The sequence below is a fragment of the Papio anubis genome, chromosome 2, assembly GCF_008728515.1.
Source record: "Papio anubis isolate 15944 chromosome 2, Panubis1.0, whole genome shotgun sequence".
NCBI classification, from domain to species: domain Eukaryota; kingdom Metazoa; phylum Chordata; class Mammalia; order Primates; family Cercopithecidae; genus Papio; species Papio anubis.
In genome coordinates, this window is record NC_044977.1 from 118,293,294 (window position 1) to 118,311,412 (window position 18,119).

Consider the following 18,119-nt stretch of genomic DNA (forward strand, 5'->3'; position numbering starts at 1 on the left):
CTTCTGGGCTCAAGGGATACTCCTGCCTCAGCCTCTTGAGTAGCTGGGACTACAGGTGCGTGCCACCATGCCTGGCTTTTTTTTTCTTTTTTAGGAAAGACAAAGTCTTGCTATGTTGCCCAGGCTGTTCTCAAGCTCCTGGGCTCAAGTGATCCTCCCACTTTGGCTTCCCAAAGTGCTGGGATCACAGGTATGAGTCACCGTGCTTACCTGTAATTGAATTGTCAAGTGAAAAACTGGACTATATTGCCTGCCTAATCAAAGGTGTGTCATATTATGAAATTTTAACAAGCTGTCTTTCAGTGTTTAATAAAATTAAAACCCTGGAAGTCATCACGTATTAAATAAACGTTAACTGAACACAAAGGCAAGGGGCTGGTCTGGTAAAACAGAAATGTGTAAGGCAGATACCTAATCTTGAGAAGCTTACAGTCAAGTGAGGGGTGATAAACCAACTGCCAGTGATAAGGTGGGTGCTTGAATTATGATAGAGGCATCTGTGGGTTGCTGCAAGAGTCTTGGAAGAAACATCTAAAGTGGACCTGGGCACTGGGGAAACGTGTCTAATCTGAGATGTCAAAGTTGAGTGCTTACAGTAAAAATAACATCTATTGAGCATATAGTGAGCATTTACTCTGTGGCAGATACTGTGCTATGTGCTTTGTGTGCAGTTAGTTTAGCCCATGGTATAGGTGTTCTTAATGTGACAGAGGAGGAGACTGAAATGCAAAGAAAAATGACTTGCTTAAAGTGACACAGTTTATATGAGGTAGAGCCTGAATTCAGTTCCAGCCTGTGTTACTCCTGAACTCAGGAGTTTAGATCTGTGCTAGATTTCCTTATAATAGAAACCAGAGAAGAGAAGGGTGAAAGGGGCATTCCAGCCAGAAGCAGCAGTATGTGAAGGTTCTAGTGGGAGGGGATGGTATAGCTGAGGAACTACAAGTGGTTTAGACTGACTGAAGCTTAAAGTTCAAAGGTCAGAGAGGGAGGCAGAAGGGAAGCACCAGTCAGGTGAGAAAGAGCTCTGTGGACAAGAAAGGAGCAACCGAAAGTCTTCTAGCAGAGAAGTCACATGCTCAAAACTGTGTTTTAGAATAGTCCTTCACAGTGGCAGTGTAGACACTGGAATGTAAGAAAGCAAAAGTGGGCCAGGCGCGGTGGCTCACGCCTGTAATCCCAGCACTTTTGGAGGCTTAGGCAGGCGGATCACAAGGTCACAAGTTTGAGACCAGCCATGGCCCGTATGGTGAAACCCCGTCTCTACTAAATATATATATATATACATATATATAAACTAGACGGGCGTGGTGGCGTGCACCTGTAGTGCCAGCTACTCAGGAGGCTGAGGCAGGAGAATCACTTGAACCCAGGAGGTGGAAGTTGCAGTGAACCAAGATTGTGCCACTGCACTTCAGCCTGGGCAATAGAGGGAGACTCCATCTTAAAAAAAAAAAAAAAAAGGCAAAAGACTATTTAGGAAATGCTAATTCAGGTGAGAGCATGAACTAATGAAGTGGGACTGATTTGGAAGACAGCTGATCAGAGCTGCTGTTGGAGGGGAGAGTATGGAGCACTGGAGAGGAAGGAGTCAAAGATGACTCCTGGGACAGATTCTGGAATAGTTGGGTGAATGGGGACCATGACCCTGATTTGGGAGCAAGAGCAGACCTAGGGGTGAAAGTATAAAGTTTGGGACCCTGTTTTGAAATGTCAGCTGACTAGTCAAGGATAGCTGTTCATAAACAGCTGCATATACAGATCCAGAGCTCAGGAGACAGAGCTGGGCTGGGGATATGGATTTGGGAGTGGTCGGCAAATGGATAGTGGCAGAAGTAGTTGAAACAAAGGTGTTTGGAGTGAGAGAAAGATCTGGGGGATTCTACCAAGGGTGCCCCTGAGGGACACCAGTGGCGAGTGGAAAAAGAGGCTATCCCTGAGAGAAATGAGACCTTAAAGAACATAACTTTTTAGCATACCTCATATTTATAAAGTACTCTAGATTTTATGAAGGTTTTTACTAATATCGCCTCTTTTCATTTTTTCAATAAATGACTGGTTGCCATTGTTATTTCCTTTTGTCAGCTAAGGGAACTTGAGGTTCAGAAAGAGTCAAGGACATCATCAAGATCATATGATCAGGGCCAGGCACAGTGGCTCACACCTGTAATCCCAAGGCAGGAGGCCCCTTGAGGCCAGGAGTTCAAGACCAGCCTTGGCAACAAAGTAAGACTGTCTCTGCAAAAAATAATTAGCTGGATGTGGTGGCACGTAATCTCAGCTACTGGGGAGAATGAGGACCTCTTGAGCGTAGAAGGTAAAGGCTGTGGTGTGTGATCACACCATACACTCTAGCCTGGGTGACAGAGCAAGACCCTGTCTCTTAAAAGAAAGTTTTTTTTTTAAACCTGTGAAATGGGAACTGCAATAGAAATTCATGGTCTCTTACTTTCATGCCCTCCCTGCTGGGCTATGCTGTGAGGACACTCATGATAACTTAGTCACTAGTGATTTTTTTGTCCTGATTTCTTTTTTTTTTTTGAGCTTCCACAATTAATCTACATCAGTGCTTCTTACTATTTTTCGTGTCAGAAACAGTTACATTTGTGTTGTATACTGGGGATTATGGAAGCAATTTTGGGGGAATCTGTATGAGCTTGAATAACAGAATTCACAAGATTTATAAAGAGTTACACAAATGGTTCTCAAATAGAATGCCAACTCTGATGCCAACTCTTCAACTCTGTATAGTTAGACAAAATGGCTTTAAGTTTTTACCTCTATAAAATATTTAAACATTGATAGCTAGTGCCCCACCTGTAATCCATTTGTAGAATACCTGTTGGGAAGCTCACGTTTCCCTGGTTTGTAACTTTTAAAATGTATGTCTATTATCGTTGATATTAAACACAGATAGATAGTCCCCAAGTTACATGTATTTAGGTAGCCATATAATTTATTGTCCAAACCAGGACATCTTTGAGAGTAGCAGGGACTGCTATTAATAATCATGCTAGGTCAACAGTGTTTTTTTCTTTGTTTTGAGACAGGGTCTCTGTGGCGCAGGCTAGGGTGCAGTGGCATGATCTTGGCTCACTGCAACCTCTGCCTCCCCAGGTTCAAGCAATCTTCCCACCTCAGCCTCCCAAGTAGCTGGGACCACAGGCACACACCACCATGCCCAGCTGATTTTTGTATTTTTTGTAGAGACGAGGTCTCCCTATATTACCAGGGTGGGTCTTAAACTCCTGGGTTCAAGTGATTCTCCTGCCTCAGCCTCCCAAAGTGCTGGGATTACGGGTATGAGGCACCATGCTTGGCTCAGGACAATGGTTTTAAACCTGAATGATTCTCAGTCAAACCAGGACGGATGCTCAGGCTGCATTTATTTGTCTTGCACACATTAGGCCTAATCACGTCAAGGTTGTGAAATGATCACTTGTTACCAGCCCTGAGTGCTCCAGTCTGACTGTTAATCCTCCAGTTGCCACTCCTCCACCCCACCCACACTTCCTATCCCCTGTAGAATAAAAGTGCTAAGTTCTTTGGCTGGCACTTGGTGCTTGCTACAACCTGGCACCATTTTGCTGACTGCAGCCTTACTGTGTCATAGATGACAGTTTAGCTCGTGAATCTGCTTATGCTTCTCCTGTTGTCCCCTCTGTCCCAGATCCCCTCCCACCCTTTTACTTTGGCCAATATCCAATATTTCAATACCAACTCAGAAATCATCTCTTTTGAGAACTTCCCCATCTCCTTCCCTTAATTGCTTTCTCAACACTCTGCTAGTGTTTTGTTTTTCTTTTATGGCCCTTAGATGTTGCTTATGTTGCTACTTATGTACAGGCACCCCCACCAAATCATAAATTTTCTCACCTATCATAGACATAATTTTCCTCTTACTGCTTTAGGACTTTTGTTTTTGTTTGAAAACCATTCGTGATAGAGAAACTAAAGAGAAATTAGGAATTCATGGTTCTGCTTGCATTATCACTGTGTTACTGCGTCTGTCACATGGGGCAGGCCCTGTGCGTCCACGCGCTTCTGACTCTGAACGTAGACAAAAATGGTTTTGTGTTGTCCTTCACAACTGTGTTTTGCAAGCCTCACTGTTTTCTGGGTTTCTAACTTCCTCATGTTTAGATTTTTGCTTGTTTTCAAATTTGTCGTGAATTATGTGTCTGTTTCTAACTAAATGTTAGTTATAGGCCATCTCCTTAAAAGAACACTGGTGATTCTTTTAAGGAAGACCCTTTTCTGAGACCCTTTTCTGAGCTGCCTGTCCCGTAATGTTGTCCCTGCCCTGAGACTCAAACTATCTTTCTTTGAACTCTTTGAAATCTACTTTTTAAAAAGTGGAAGATGTTTATCTCACTGTTTCTGGTATATGCATCATTTCCAAGGTAAAGTCACTTTGTCCCAAGGTTTCAGGCACTTCCATTTCACTGCACACAGTTCTTCCTTGTTTGTGAGAGGCAAGGCCAGATAGCAATTATCCAGGCTTCCTTAACTTTCTTTGCAAAGCAAGTCAATTCTTCTTTTAGAGGCCGGGTGCAGTGGCTCACGCTTGTAATCCCAGCACTTTGGGAGGCTGAGGCAGGGGTATCACCTGAGATCAGGAGTTCGAGACCAGCCTGGCCAACATGGTGAAACCCCGTCTCTACTAAAAATACAAAAATTAGCCGGGCGTGGTGGCGGGTGCCTGTAATCCCAGATACTTGGAAGGCTGAGGTAGGAGAATCGCTTGAACCTGGGAGGCGGAGCTTGCAGTGAGCCGAGATCACGCCACTGTACTCCAACCTGGGTGACAGAGTGAGACTCCATCTCAAAAAAAAAAAAAAAAAAAAAAATTCTGCTTTTAGAAAAAGATCAGCTTTTAACAATAAGATTGCTGGCAGATATCTACATAGTAATAGATGCATTTGCAGAATTATAAACACAACCACTTTATAAAATAGTAGTTAATGTTCTCATTTTATAGGAAAGGAAATAGAGGCTCAACAAAGTTCAGTAACTTCTTCAGAGACAGGGGCCTGCTTAGTGAAGTTGGCTGTGAACAAGGTCTGCTGGACCCCATAGCTCTTTCAGCTGTATTCAGCAGTCTCCTGTTATGGTCGTTCAATCTTCTGTCTTCCCCTTCTCCCTCTTCTCCCTCCACTCTCAGCTCTTTTGTGGCTAGTTGTATGATCCACATCAAGAATGCATCACATAGGGAAAAAGTGTATTATGTGTTTACAAATTTTAGTCCTGGAGGATGCTAATACTGTTTTTAAAAAAATAAACTTGAGACAAAAAAAGTATAACAGTTTATTTGAGCCAAGAGAGCTGCACTCTGCAGGGTGAACAGCAAGATTCTATAGACCAAACACCCAAGAGAGGTAGAGAAATTACTTGATTGGCTACAGCTAGGCATTTTGCCTTATTTGAATATGATCCAGTGGCTAGAGGTCAGTTAGTGGTTTCTGAAAGTTTAAGCTTAAGTTTTATTTTACTGTTTATGTTGAATTGGGTTTTGGCCTGCTTACCTAGGAGCTCTAGTTAAAGTGACAACCTCAAGCCAATGGCCTCAGTATTTGCTTTAAAGATGTATATAGGCTGGGTGCTGTGGCTCACACCTGTAACCCTAGCACTTTTGGAGGCCAAGGCGGGTGGATTGCCTGAGCTTAAGAGTTCAAGACCAGCCTGGGTAACATGGCAACACATTGAGGCAAGATCACCCGCCATTAGGACTAGAATTCAAGTAAAGCACTTTAATTTTTATAACAAAATGTCATGTCAACACTTACAGATGTTAAATAACCTGCCCAACTAGTTGCCCTGAACAGAGAACATAACCTAAGGGTTTGTTTACTGATCTAGCAAGTGATTAAAATGCCCAGTCTGGAAAGTTATGAAGATTGCACAAGATGTGAATAAAGTTTTATTGTTTGTTGTCATCATCATCAAACATTAGTTAATATGTAAAGCACTTGGACCAGTACTTGGCACACGAGAAATATATTTAGTCCAAATTTTATTTTTGTCAGTTGTCTACACTAAACTACAATGGTAATTTTTTTTTTCTCTCTCTTATTGTCACCATTGTTCTTGCCAATCTGCTATTGCTTTCAGGTTTTGGGATTTCTATACAGGTATAGATTTATTATTATTATTATTATGTTTTGAGACAGAGTCTCGCTCTGTCACCCAGGCTGAAGTGCAGTGGCGCGATCTCAGCTCAATGCAAGCTCCACCTCCTGAGTTCACACCATTCTCCTGCCTCAGCCTTCTGAGTAGCTGGGACTACAGGCGCCAGCCACCACGCCCGGCTAACTTTTTGTATTTTTAGTAGAGACGGGGTTTCGCCTTGTTAGCCAGGATAGTCTCGATCTCCTGACCTCGTGATTGCCCGTTTCAGCCTCCCAAAGTACTGGGATTACAGGCATGAGCCACCGCACCTGGCGTAGGTGTAGAGCTTCTTAACATGGACTGCTGTTGGTTATGGCTATTAGGTTTAAATCCTGGCTTTAGCACTTGTGACTAGTTGGGCAGGTTATTTAACATCTGTAAGTGTTAGTTTCTTATCTGTGAACATGAAGATAATGACAGTACCTCCTTCAAGACTTATAAGGATTAAATGTAATTGTGTATATGAGTTTCTTAACCCAGTGCTTGGCATATAACAAGAACTCAAAACCTCTTCCTAAAGTTAAAGTTTTAGAGTCCATGGATTTGGTGTGCTGATGTTCTAATTGGATATATGAATCATCATCATCATCATCATCATCATCATAGCCAGTTCATTTTTCTTTTTGTCTTTTTTTTTTTTTTTTTTTTTTGAGACAGAGGCTCACTCTGTCACCCAGGCTGGAGTGCAGTGGCACTATCTCAGCTTATTGCAACCTTTGCCTATGAGGTTCAAGCGATTCTCCTGCCTCAGCCTCCCAAGTAGCTGAGATTACAGGTGTGCACCACCACGGTCAGCTAATTTTTGCATTTTTAGTAGAGACAGCATTTCACCATGTTGGCCAGGCTGGTCTCAAACTCCTGACCTCAAGTGATCCACCCACCTTGGCCTCCCAGAGTGCTGGGACTACGGATGTGAATCATCACGCCCGGCTGCTAGCTCGTTTTTCTAACTATGATTTAAATATATTAACCCAATCTTTATACCAGCCTTGTTACATAAGTACTATTGTTGTTAAATTATAAATGAGGAAATTGGGGCACAGAGAGGTTAATTAAATATCTGCCCAAGTCACATACCCCGTAAGTGGCAGAGCCAAAATTCCACTCCAGGTAATCTGTCTGGAGGTAGTGCTCCAAAAGCTGCAGAAATCTCCTCTTAGTCACTGTCTTATATCAAGGAGCTCCACTGGGCTTTGCCAAGGTATCAGTTCATTTTAGAATTTTATGTCAACTGTGAAGAATTCCTTAGACTGTAGGTGCCTTAGGCAAAGTTGTTGACATGACATTTTGTTATAAAAATTAAAGTGCTTTACTTGAATTCTAGTCCTAATGGCGGGTGATCTTGCCTCAATGTGAAGGTAGTGAAGACGTACTTACAAGCAGGGTTGATATTTTCCTCAACAAAGGGCTTTAGATTTGCTCAAATGATTGACAACTCTGGGGCTTTGAGATCTGGCCTATGAGTATGGAAAAGATGACTTTGACTTCTGACGTTATGAAAGACAGGTGTCTTCAGTTAACCACCATAATTGAGGAAATATATCATGGCCTCTCTATCTTTTGTTAGTTGAGCAATTATTATGTGGTAGTACTAGGATATTGCAATTCACAAGACAAGCAGCACTTGGTCCTCCTGGAGCTACAATCCAGTACTAAAAACATGAGATGAATAAGTAAAGGAAATATAGGAAATAGGGAGAAATTTGTTGGCAGGTCAGTGATAAGGGAAACCCTGGAAATCCATGAAATCCCCTGAGGAGCCAGTGTTGAGTGAAGAGTAGTGTTAGAGCTGCCAAGAAGATGTGGAGCCTTGGAGAAAGCAGAAGTTGGGAAAACAAGAAAAAACTGGGAAGAGGACATCAGAGAAGCCCAGACAGAGCACTGCCAGCAGGGCGGGGCCAGCTGTGATGAACTCTCCTGAGAAGCTGAGGAACCTGAGGACTGCAATGGACCTGTCAGGACTCCACAAGTGCACTCCAGGCATCTGTGCCTTTCCATTCAGTGTCTCGACCTGTAACCTGTCTGTTGGAGTGGTGTTAACGATGTCTTCCAAAACCGATGTTTTGACTTTGGCAATGTTGATCTTGAGCTATCATTTCTGACAAGAAATAGTCAAAATATGCTTTATAGGTTGTGATTAAAATTAAAGGTGGAGGTTACCGATGGAAATTACTGATGAACTAAATAGTAAAATACACACACACACACACACACACACACACATATATACACACATATATATCTTTCCCCAGCTAACTAAATTAATGTCGGTTGGTTCATCGACGTGGAAACATATTTTACAATCTGGACTCTTCACAGGCTAAGTAGCCTTTTCTGTCTGTCTCAAAAAAAAGTTTCTCATCAGATTAATAATAAACTTAGTCCATTTTAGATTAAATCCCATTAGTTCTATAGTTGTATAACATTTAAATACAGGTTGGGCACTGTGGCTTACGCTTGGGCAGGATGAAGCAGGAAGTTTGCTTGAGTCCAGGAGTTTGAGACCATCCTGGCCAAGGTGGCGAGACCCGTCTCTACAAAAAATTTCAAAAGTTGGCTGGGTGTGGTGGCAGGTGCCTGTAGTCCTAGCTACTTAGGAGACTGGGCGGGGGGAGGATCGATTGAATCCAGGAGCTTGAGGCTGGGGTGTGCTATGATTGTGCCACTGCCCCAGCCTGGGTGACAGAGTGAGACTCTGTCTCAAAAAAAAAAAAAATAAATAAAAACATTTAAGAATTAAATACACATACTATACTTTTGTTAAGGACAGTGGGTCAGTATTTTACAGGATACTCCATGTGCCAAATTTGGTTCTTGGCAGCCAGAGGTTTCTACTGACCAAAACCAGTAATGTGTCAGTCTTATTTCCTCACATAGCTAATTAAAATTGCCCAATTCTGAATTGTTCAATTAAATGAAGCTTAATACATGGATGAAAAGAAAGATAGTATTATTGATCATGTCTATAGAAGGAACCTCGTTGGTAGTGATGTTCAATTACTCTAAAAACATTAACATGGTTTCTGTCTCCCTCAAAGCATATTTTGAGAGCAAATAATAGAATTTAACTGCTTCAAAGAGTTGGATTTCCATTTCGGTATTGTGAGTGGTTAAATGTCTTTGTCTCATCCCCAACTCTTAACTATCCCCTCCCTTTGTTTTTTTTTTGTTTTGTTTTTTTTGTTTTTTCATATTCAGGCTTTAGAAGATTGGGAAGCAATCATGGGTAGCATGTTAAAATTTGACACACCTGTAATCATTAAAGTTGCTGAAATACAGATTAGTCCTTGTGGCTTTATGTGCACATGGTTTACTTTCAGGGTCTTTTTATAGATATTGAAGCTATACTTAAACATATAGTCTTATATTTTGTTATAGCTCTTCCTCTTTCTGTTTATGGAGGAAAAAGATGCATTATTCATTTTTTAAAGTGCCAACATATCTTCAGCAGACATTTTTTTTGGTTACCCAGAATGTGTCAGACACTGCAGAGTCCTGGAGCTTCTCATACTCTGAAAAACCAAGACGTAGACAATCTCAAACAAATATGCTGAGGGCTTCAGTTTGTGGTGCAAAGTGGGTGCTATGGGAGCCAGGTCGGAGAAAGCCCCTGTAAGTCTGAGGAACTCAGAGGAACCCAGAGGAAGTGCTGGCTGAGCTGGGTCTGAATGGATGAGAAGCAGCACTCTTCCAAGAGGAAGAGCATTCCAGGAAGTGAAAACAGCAGGTGCAAGAGTTTGAGGTGGAAGAGCAAGGCACACACAGGAAGCTACCGCTGTGGAGTTTCCAAAAGTATCCAAGTTTGAAGGAGATCTTTACATGACTGAACCATGGGTGGGACTAGCCTGCCTTGTGTTGTTAGATCTATTTCACTGCTTTAATTGGGGTTACTTTTAATAAGCCAATAATAGGATAATGAAAGCACACAACCAATATCAAGAGTAAGTACTACTTGGTGAAATAAACTTGAAACTATTTACTGAAAATATTCTAGACCAGGCACGGTGACTCATACCTGTAATCCTAGCACTCTGGGGGGCCGAGGCAGGTGGGTCACTTGAGCCCGGGAGTTTGAGACCAGCCTGGGCAACACAGTGGGACCCCTATCTCTACAAAAAATTTAAAAAAAAAATTAGCCTGGCATGGTGACATGCACCTGTGGTCCCAGCTACTTGGGAGGCTGAAGGAGAATGGCGTGAACCTGGGAGGTGGAGTTTGCAGTGAGCCATGATCCTGCCACAGCACTCCAGCCTAAGTGACAGAGCAAGACTTTGACTCAAAAAAAAAAAAAAAAAAAGAAGTAAAAGAAATAAAAATATTCTGTTACAAACCTTAGAGTAGAGTAGCATTTAACTCCTGGTGGCCAAATATATAATTTGATTGAAAACAATGAGGTTTTTCTTCTGTTTGGTTTTAGTAGCTTTTTGTCTTTAACAAAAACTTCTTTAAGTCTGTCTTTCTTGCTGTGTTCCTAATGTATTATTTCAGAAGGTCGTTCTTTGTTTAAAGTTTGAAACAAACACTGCAGTTGTTGGCAGCTATGGTGCCTTATTGGAAACAAACGCTTCTTGCATGTTTGTCAAAAGGGGTGGGTCTATGGTTAGAGAATGTGACCTCTTGTTTTAACTACCCAGTCTAGTTTCCCTCTCATCTCCTCTCACTACCCGCTGTTCTTTCTTTTCTTTCTTTTTTTTTTTTTTTTGAGACGGAGTCTTGCTCTGTCACTCAAGCTGGAGTGCAGTGGCATGATCTTGGCTCACTGCAAGCTCTACCTCCCGGGTTCACGCCATTCTCCTCCCTCAGCCTCCCAAGCAGCTAGGACCACAGGCGTCCGCCAACACACCAGGCTATTTTTTTTGTATTTTTAGTAGAGATGGGATTTCACTGTGCTAGCCAGGATGGTCTCAATCTCCTGACTTCATGATCCACCCGCCTCAGCCTCCCAAAGTGCTGGGATTACCGGCGTGAGCCACCTCACCCAGCCAACACCCTGTTCTTTCTTTAACCTTGTTTGCCAGTTCTTTCTGTCATGGGATTTGTTTACTCCTAAGTAATTCCATCTCCACTGCCTGGCTGAAAGCTCTGGAGGGGAGGGGCTTGTCTGTGGACTTCCCCACTGTATGCCCAACTCCTAAAAGTACCTGGCACAAAGTAAACACATATTTGCTGAGTGAGTGAATAGATTGATGAGTGACCAAAAGTCCCTGGACAGCTTTTACAATAGAGAGGGTATTGGTGATAACACCTTGACAGGAAGTAGTCTCTGCATCCCATTTCTCAAATAAGGCAGCATCAGTGAAATTGATCAACAAAATGTGCTTGCAGCTGGGCGCCGTGGCCCATGCCTCTAATCCCAGCACTTTGGGAGGCTGATGTGGGTTGATTGCTTGAGGCCAGGAGTTCAAGACCAGCCCTGGCAATATGGTGAAACCCCCGTCTCTACTAAAAACACAAAAATTAGCTGGGTGCTGTGGCACACACCTGTAATCCCAGCTACTCAGGAGGCTGAGGCGGGAGAATTGCTTGAACCTGGGAGGCGGATGTTGCAGTAAGCCAAGATTGCACCATTGCACTCCAGCCTGGGCGACAAAGCAAGACCCTGTCTCCAAAAATAAATAAATAAATAAAAATGTGCTTGCGTTTGCCCTGGAAGAGTCTAAGCAGGAAAGTGGAGAGTGGTAAGGGATAAGCTGCCTGCTTCTTCAGAAGGCATGAACTTAGCAACAATGGTGAAAGGAAACAAACAGCAATACGTTCATTCATTTCACAATTATATTGAACACAAAGTATGTAAGAGGTGTGTGCTAAACCTAGGGGAACAAAAATGAAGGAGATATCTAGAAGCTCATAATGATAATGCAACAAGTTTTAAAAGTAGAAGCTTAAACTAGAAAGCACGAAGGCAGGAGTGATGGTCTGAGGGATGAGTTGGATAGGGCACCATAGAGGAAGGGATGTCTGACATGGATACTGAAGGATGGACTGGGGTTTGATCATAAGGGAAAGCAGAAGAAATTCCAGTAACAAATGGAATCCTACTGTCCAGCCCTCTCTATGTTTGAAGAAAGTATCTACTGCCCAGGCAAGACAGACAAGTTGTGTAAGCAAAGTGTGTACAAAGAAGCAAAATATAGGAATATGAGTAGGTAAAGGTGTTTGGGCAGTGTGTGGATGTCAGGGAGCAGAGAATGTTTAAATTCCACGATCCCTGGATGTCATAGCTGCTTTAAAAATTTCCCCACAGAAGCGTAATTTCTTTGGCAAATTAGAACTGAATTATTTTATTATGAAAGGTAGATAATCATGCTATAGAAATTTTGGAAAATAGAAAAAAATCACTTATAATCTCAGCTTAATACACTGTTTCTTTTTGTGTATATGTTTTGTTTTTGTTAGGTTGAATATGCACTACTAATATTAGAATTCTAACAGAAGGATTTGTCCAATTACTGCATATTATTTCCATCTTCTGTAATGGATGCATTAGAGCTTGTGTCATTTTTTAAACCTATTCTCCTATTGCCAAAAATTTAGACTGTTTAGTTGCTTGCTACCATAAATAATGTTACAGTGAACATATTGTGTAATCTGTTTCTTAGGATTTTTTTCCTCAAAAAATTCCTAAAAAGTAGAATTACTAGATCAAAGGCTGTAAATATTTTTGCAGGTCCTACTACATATTTCCAAGTTATTTTCCAATTTATATGGCTAATAGCAATGTGCAAGAATGTTGGTTGTGCTACACGCTTTTCCAGAACAATTGTAATTGATTTTTCTAACTTGTTACTTCAGTAGCTTAAATGGTTACCTTGTTTAATTGGAATCTCTTTGAAAAGAGTTGACATTAACATTCTTGTTCATTCCTTCAATGAATATTTATTGCATATCGCTTTGCACCAGCACTATTCTGGGGAAAGCGCAGTAAGCAAGCATAATTCCTGCATTCATACTCTACATTCTTAAAGAAATGTTCATTTAAAAAAATGCTTGAGAGGTTTTAAATATTTTCCCCAACCTCATACAGCTGGCAAGTGGCTACAAAGAGATTATAAAATGGTCTATTTTACTCTCACAGTCTTTCCAATTTTACTATACTACCCTGAAAAAGGAAATACAGGGGCTTTTTTTGGGGGGGGGGAGGGGGAAGTGGAGTTTGGCTCTGTCACCCAGGCTGTCACTCCAGGCTGAAGTGCAGTGGTGCGATCTCAGCTCATTGCAATCTCCGCCTCCTGAGCTCAAGCAGTTCTTCTGCCTTAGCCTCCCAAGTAAATGGGATTACAGGCTGGTGCCATCACGCCCGGCTAATTTTGAAATACAAGGGCCAGGCGCGGTGGCTCACGCCTGTAATCCCAGCACTTTGGGAGGCCGAGTGGGGTGGATCACCTGAGGTCAGGAGTCTGAGACCACCCTGGCCAATATGGTGAAACCCTGTCTCTACTAAAACTACAAAAATTAGGCGGGCGCCTGTAGTCCCAGCTACTCGGGAGGCTGAGGCAGGAGAATCGCTTGAACCCGGGAGGCGGAGGTTGCGGTGAGCCGAGATGGCGCCACTGCACTCCAGCCTGCGCAACAAGAGCCAAGCTCTGTTCCGCCCACCCCCCACCCCCCACCCCCCAAAAAAGTTACTCCAAGTCATTTTATGAGGTACATGTGAATATCAGTCTCATTGCTTTATAGTCTTGCTTGCTATGAACAAAGTGAAATCCTCAGCTTTACTACAACTTATTATCTAGAAGAACTTTGACTTTTCCAGAAATCAAATTCAGCTTCAGGCAAGGAGCATTTGTCCCCGCTAAGGGTAGTCAAGGAGTGAACCAAAGTTTCTGAAAACAGTTCTGCTGTTTAAAACAAAACAAAACTTTAGTCAGTAGTAGCCACATGAGATCACATATGTGAATTCCCAACTCGTTTGCAAAGGTGAAGACATTTACGTGCTCTGAAAGTTGCTTTGGTTTTTCAGTGTGGGTGAGGATTGTCTGCTTCCAGCCTTGCTTGGGTTGTAGAATCCTGCATGTCCAGAGCGTCTGTAAGTTACCACCAACGGTTTAACCTGTCAGCTCCAAGGACAAGGGCCAACACCTTGTGCATTGCCTGTGACCCTTAGCACAGTACTGGACACCTATCATAACACCCAGTTATAAATAGCCTACTTCCTGGTATTTGAGTGTAGATAGTGCTATCCTGGTGAAGGGTGAGGAGGACAGCATTTAGGCAGCTTAGACTTTCTTTCATATAGATATAAAGATATTAAAAATACATATATTTATATATAAATATGATATAATCTCATTAATCTATTTTCCTTTAATCTTCTAACTACAACCCAGTAATGATCTCAGAAAAATTAATCCTTCCATTTCTTTTGTTATTTCCCCCAAGAGTGACCATAATTACCTCTGACAAAACTATACTCAAATCAAGGAAAATAAAATCTGTTTTGAAGGGAAAAGAAATCTTTAAAAGAAACAAGTGCATCAGCTCTGCAGTCCTTGAGAAGATCCAATAAATTTCTTTAGAGTCTCCGTAATCTCCATGTCCATTTTCTTTTTTCTTTCTTTCTTTTTTTTTTTTTTTTTTTAGACGGAGTTTCACTCTTGTTGCCCAGGCTGGAATGCACTGATGCGATCTCGGCTCACTGCAACCTCTGCCTCCCAGATTCAAGCGATTCTTGTGCCTCAGCCTCCTGACTAGCTAGGATTACAGGCACCCACCCCCATGCTAATTTTTATGTTTTTAGTAGAGACGGGGTTTCACCATGTTGGTCAGGTAGGTCACGAACTTCTGACCCCAGGTGATCCACCCGCCTCAGCCTCCCAAAGTGCTGGGATTACAGGCGTGAGCCACTGTTCCCGGCCTCCATGTCCATTTTCATTGTTCTCTAATTAAACTGTTTCTATGCATTAACATAATTTAAAATTTAAAACTGAACAATCAAACTTCTAATTTTATGCCTTGGTTCTGTTTGTTGTCCAGGTTAGGGGCTAGAACACTGTCAATTATGCATATTATTGTTTGTATGAAAAGATGTGATCGAACTTTCAAACAGCCAGAGACTGACCTACACATGTTATTTTTGGCCGACATTGCATATTAAACATTTTTTACAAAAAACTAGCCGGGCGAGGTGGCGGGCGCCTGTAGTCCCAGCTACTCGGGAGGCTGAGGCAGGAGAATGGCGTAAACCCAGGAGGCGGAGCTTGCAGTTAGCTGAGATCCGGCCACTGCACTCCAGCCTGGGCGACAGAGCGAGACTCCGTCTCAAAAAAAAAAAAAAAAAAAAAAAACATTTTTTAACTCATTGCTAACACTGAAAGTTACAGGTATTTCACAAAATCTGGGCTTTCTACTTCTCTTGAAAAATTGCCGTCTGGCAACACTAGGCCAGCATCTCCATGTCCCATAATTGCCTGTGGCTGAGCAGCAGCTGCTTTCTGAGGGTATTGTTTCTCTAGTTTACCACAAGACTCCCTGTTCCCTGTTTTACTCATTTCCATTAGTTGCCCTGGCCCTTGAAGACATGAGTTTATGACCTATATTCTACAGGAAGCTCATTTAATCTTTCATGTAATGAACAAATATTTATTGAATTCTTTTCATTTTCACAAGTGTTCCATGTGGTTCCTGTGCTTGAGAGATTCAGAATCTATTTGAGAAGATGAAAGATATTGTACAGCGAGCAAAAATAATACAGGAACATGAGCCTAGAGATGCTAGGAGGCCATCAGTATGTGAGTAATTTTCAAACGGACAGTACAGTTATCAAGGCTGTGAACTCTGAAGGGTGAAAACTGAGCCAGAGTGGTGTTGTGAAGGTTCAGATTAAAGCTGTACCTTGAAGAATGGGTCAGAATAGTATCGCCCGGGGGCTAAGGGAAGGGGGTGGCATGGGTAGGAGGTGAGAATAAAATAACCATCCACAAAACCAAGTTGCATGTTTGGCAAGTAGGCCTATTTGGTTGGATTAAAGGAGTACAGGCTATCTCTCATCAGTGAAAGCTTCTGACACCCACCCTTTAATTCTCACCTTTATTGTCCATTAAGTATACAGTTGTTCAGGAGATGCCCAAACAGAAAAGCAGCAAGCAGTTTGTGTAAATACCAGCCCACTTCTTTTTAGGCAAAGCATGTTTTCCACTTGCTTAAAACCCCTTCATGTTACTTCTTCCTAGCTCTCCCTCCCCCTAGAAAAAATGGGGAAGAGACCTTGATTCCTGGCATATTAAGGCCTCTAGAATCAACTAGGAAAACTTGGTATGAGAAATATAATAGGAAAAGCGAGAAAAAGGGAAGTAGGTTATGAAGTTAGGAGAAAATGCGAAGGAAGTGTGGAAAGTTTAGCATGTACTACCAAATTTCTAGAAGGGTCCAGGATCACACACCACTTTTCGCATAAAACCTAGGACGCCCATCTGAAGAGCCTTTAACCTCAAATCTCCTTCAGGATACTCTGGGCTTATTCCTTTAGTCCCTTGGAACCCCTCAGATCATTGGGATGGCTTTGCATGTCCACATCCCAGTATCGAGTATCACATAGAACTTATGTAAGCAAAATCAGTACAGCCCTATGTCTCACATAATTGGATGTGAGATCAAGCTGAAATAAGAGCAAGCATCCACCATTCTGTCCCCCACACGAATAGACACCTTGTGAACCTAGTTTACACTATTTGAACACTAGTCACTAAGTGAATACACTATGTGTAGTACCAGATGAAGTCTTGGGTATTTGGTGTGTGGAAGACCAGAAAGAACTGGATCCAGCAGAGGAGAAATACTTCAAGAGGATGCTCTGGGCTGGGACTCAGCTGGGTTGGAGCCCTGGTCCCAACATATAGAGCAGGACATTGGTTACTCATGTTAAGGATGGACTCAGTCTTCATCTGTAAAACAAGGGAGCTAGGCAAGGCCTTCCCAAAGCAGTCTCAAGGGATGTGAAGAGTTGTGAAAAGACTAAAGTTTAAGCAGAGTGAAGTAAATTTCTCTGCTCCTGCTAGGACTTGTCAGTGTGTTTCAAAAGCTGACATGCATTGTGAATCTCTGAGAGGAGAATTGCTGTGCAGCATTTCCCAAGCTGAGTGAATCATAGATCTCAGAACTCTTCAGCCTGCTCTCATTGCAAAGTTGTCTCCTCCATCTGCTGTTCTATAGAATGTTTGGGAGGGGCTGCCCCGTAGTTTTCCTTCCAGCTCTAACATTCTAAAATTCTAAGTTTGTAAAAAGGCAACAAAAGCCTGGAAAGCCAGAGATGTCAAAGAGAGGTTAGAGATCTGGTCGTCATACTTGTCTAACAAGGTTGCAGGTGGTGAGGATTTAGAATGATGCTTTACTTCTAGGTCTGGGGGGACAGATGGAACAGAAAAGTGGGAGAAAAAAATCAAAACAAAATAAGTATAAAGTTAAGTTGATGAAGGGGAAGAGAAAAAAAAAAATTAAGGTTGTAGAAGCATTGAGATAAACTGGAACTATTTTCAATCGAGATGTAATGAAAGAATCTTGAAGTAGGAACCTGCTGCCCTGATTCTTGTCTGAACGTGTCTGTAACTGGGTGACTCAGAGCTTGTCACCCATCTCTCTGGGCATCAGTTTCCAAGAAGACAGTCTATATTTGTGGGCCCTTTGGGTTTTAAAATTACACGACTTCATTTGCATCCAGTTTAAGATTGAAGCCTTAGGGAAAGGATTTATTGAAGAAAGATATATGAGGAAATGAAGGCTGAGACCTAGATTAGAGAGAATTATTAGGTCAAGAGAAGCCCATTATGAGCCCAGTGAAGATGGGTCTTTTTTTTTTTTTTTTTTTTTTTTTTTGAGATAGGGTCTCACTCTGTTGTCCCAGGCAGAAGTACAGTGGTGTGATCTTGGTTCACTGCAACCTCTGCCTTCCAGGCTCAGGCCATCCTCCCATCTCAGCCTTCCAAGTAGCTGGGACCACAGGCATATACCCACCACAA

At 42.2% G+C, this 18,119-nt stretch overlaps 1 protein-coding gene across 2 annotated transcripts in view; it reads left to right on the forward strand.

The window, feature by feature from the left end:
* NCEH1 (neutral cholesterol ester hydrolase 1) overlaps positions 1 to 18,119 on the forward strand; it is an 87,589-nt gene that overhangs the window by 9,029 nt on the left and 60,441 nt on the right. Inside the window, exon 1 of one of the 2 annotated variants that reach the window (XM_017955709.3) lies at positions 15,457 to 15,896. The exons of the other annotated variant lie outside the window; for it this stretch is intronic. Within the exon in view, the coding sequence (XP_017811198.1) occupies positions 15,864 to 15,896 (33 nt within the window). The 5' untranslated portion in view covers positions 15,457 to 15,863. Of the gene's footprint in view, positions 1 to 15,456; positions 15,897 to 18,119 lie in introns of those variants that run through there. 2 annotated transcript variants of the gene reach the window in all.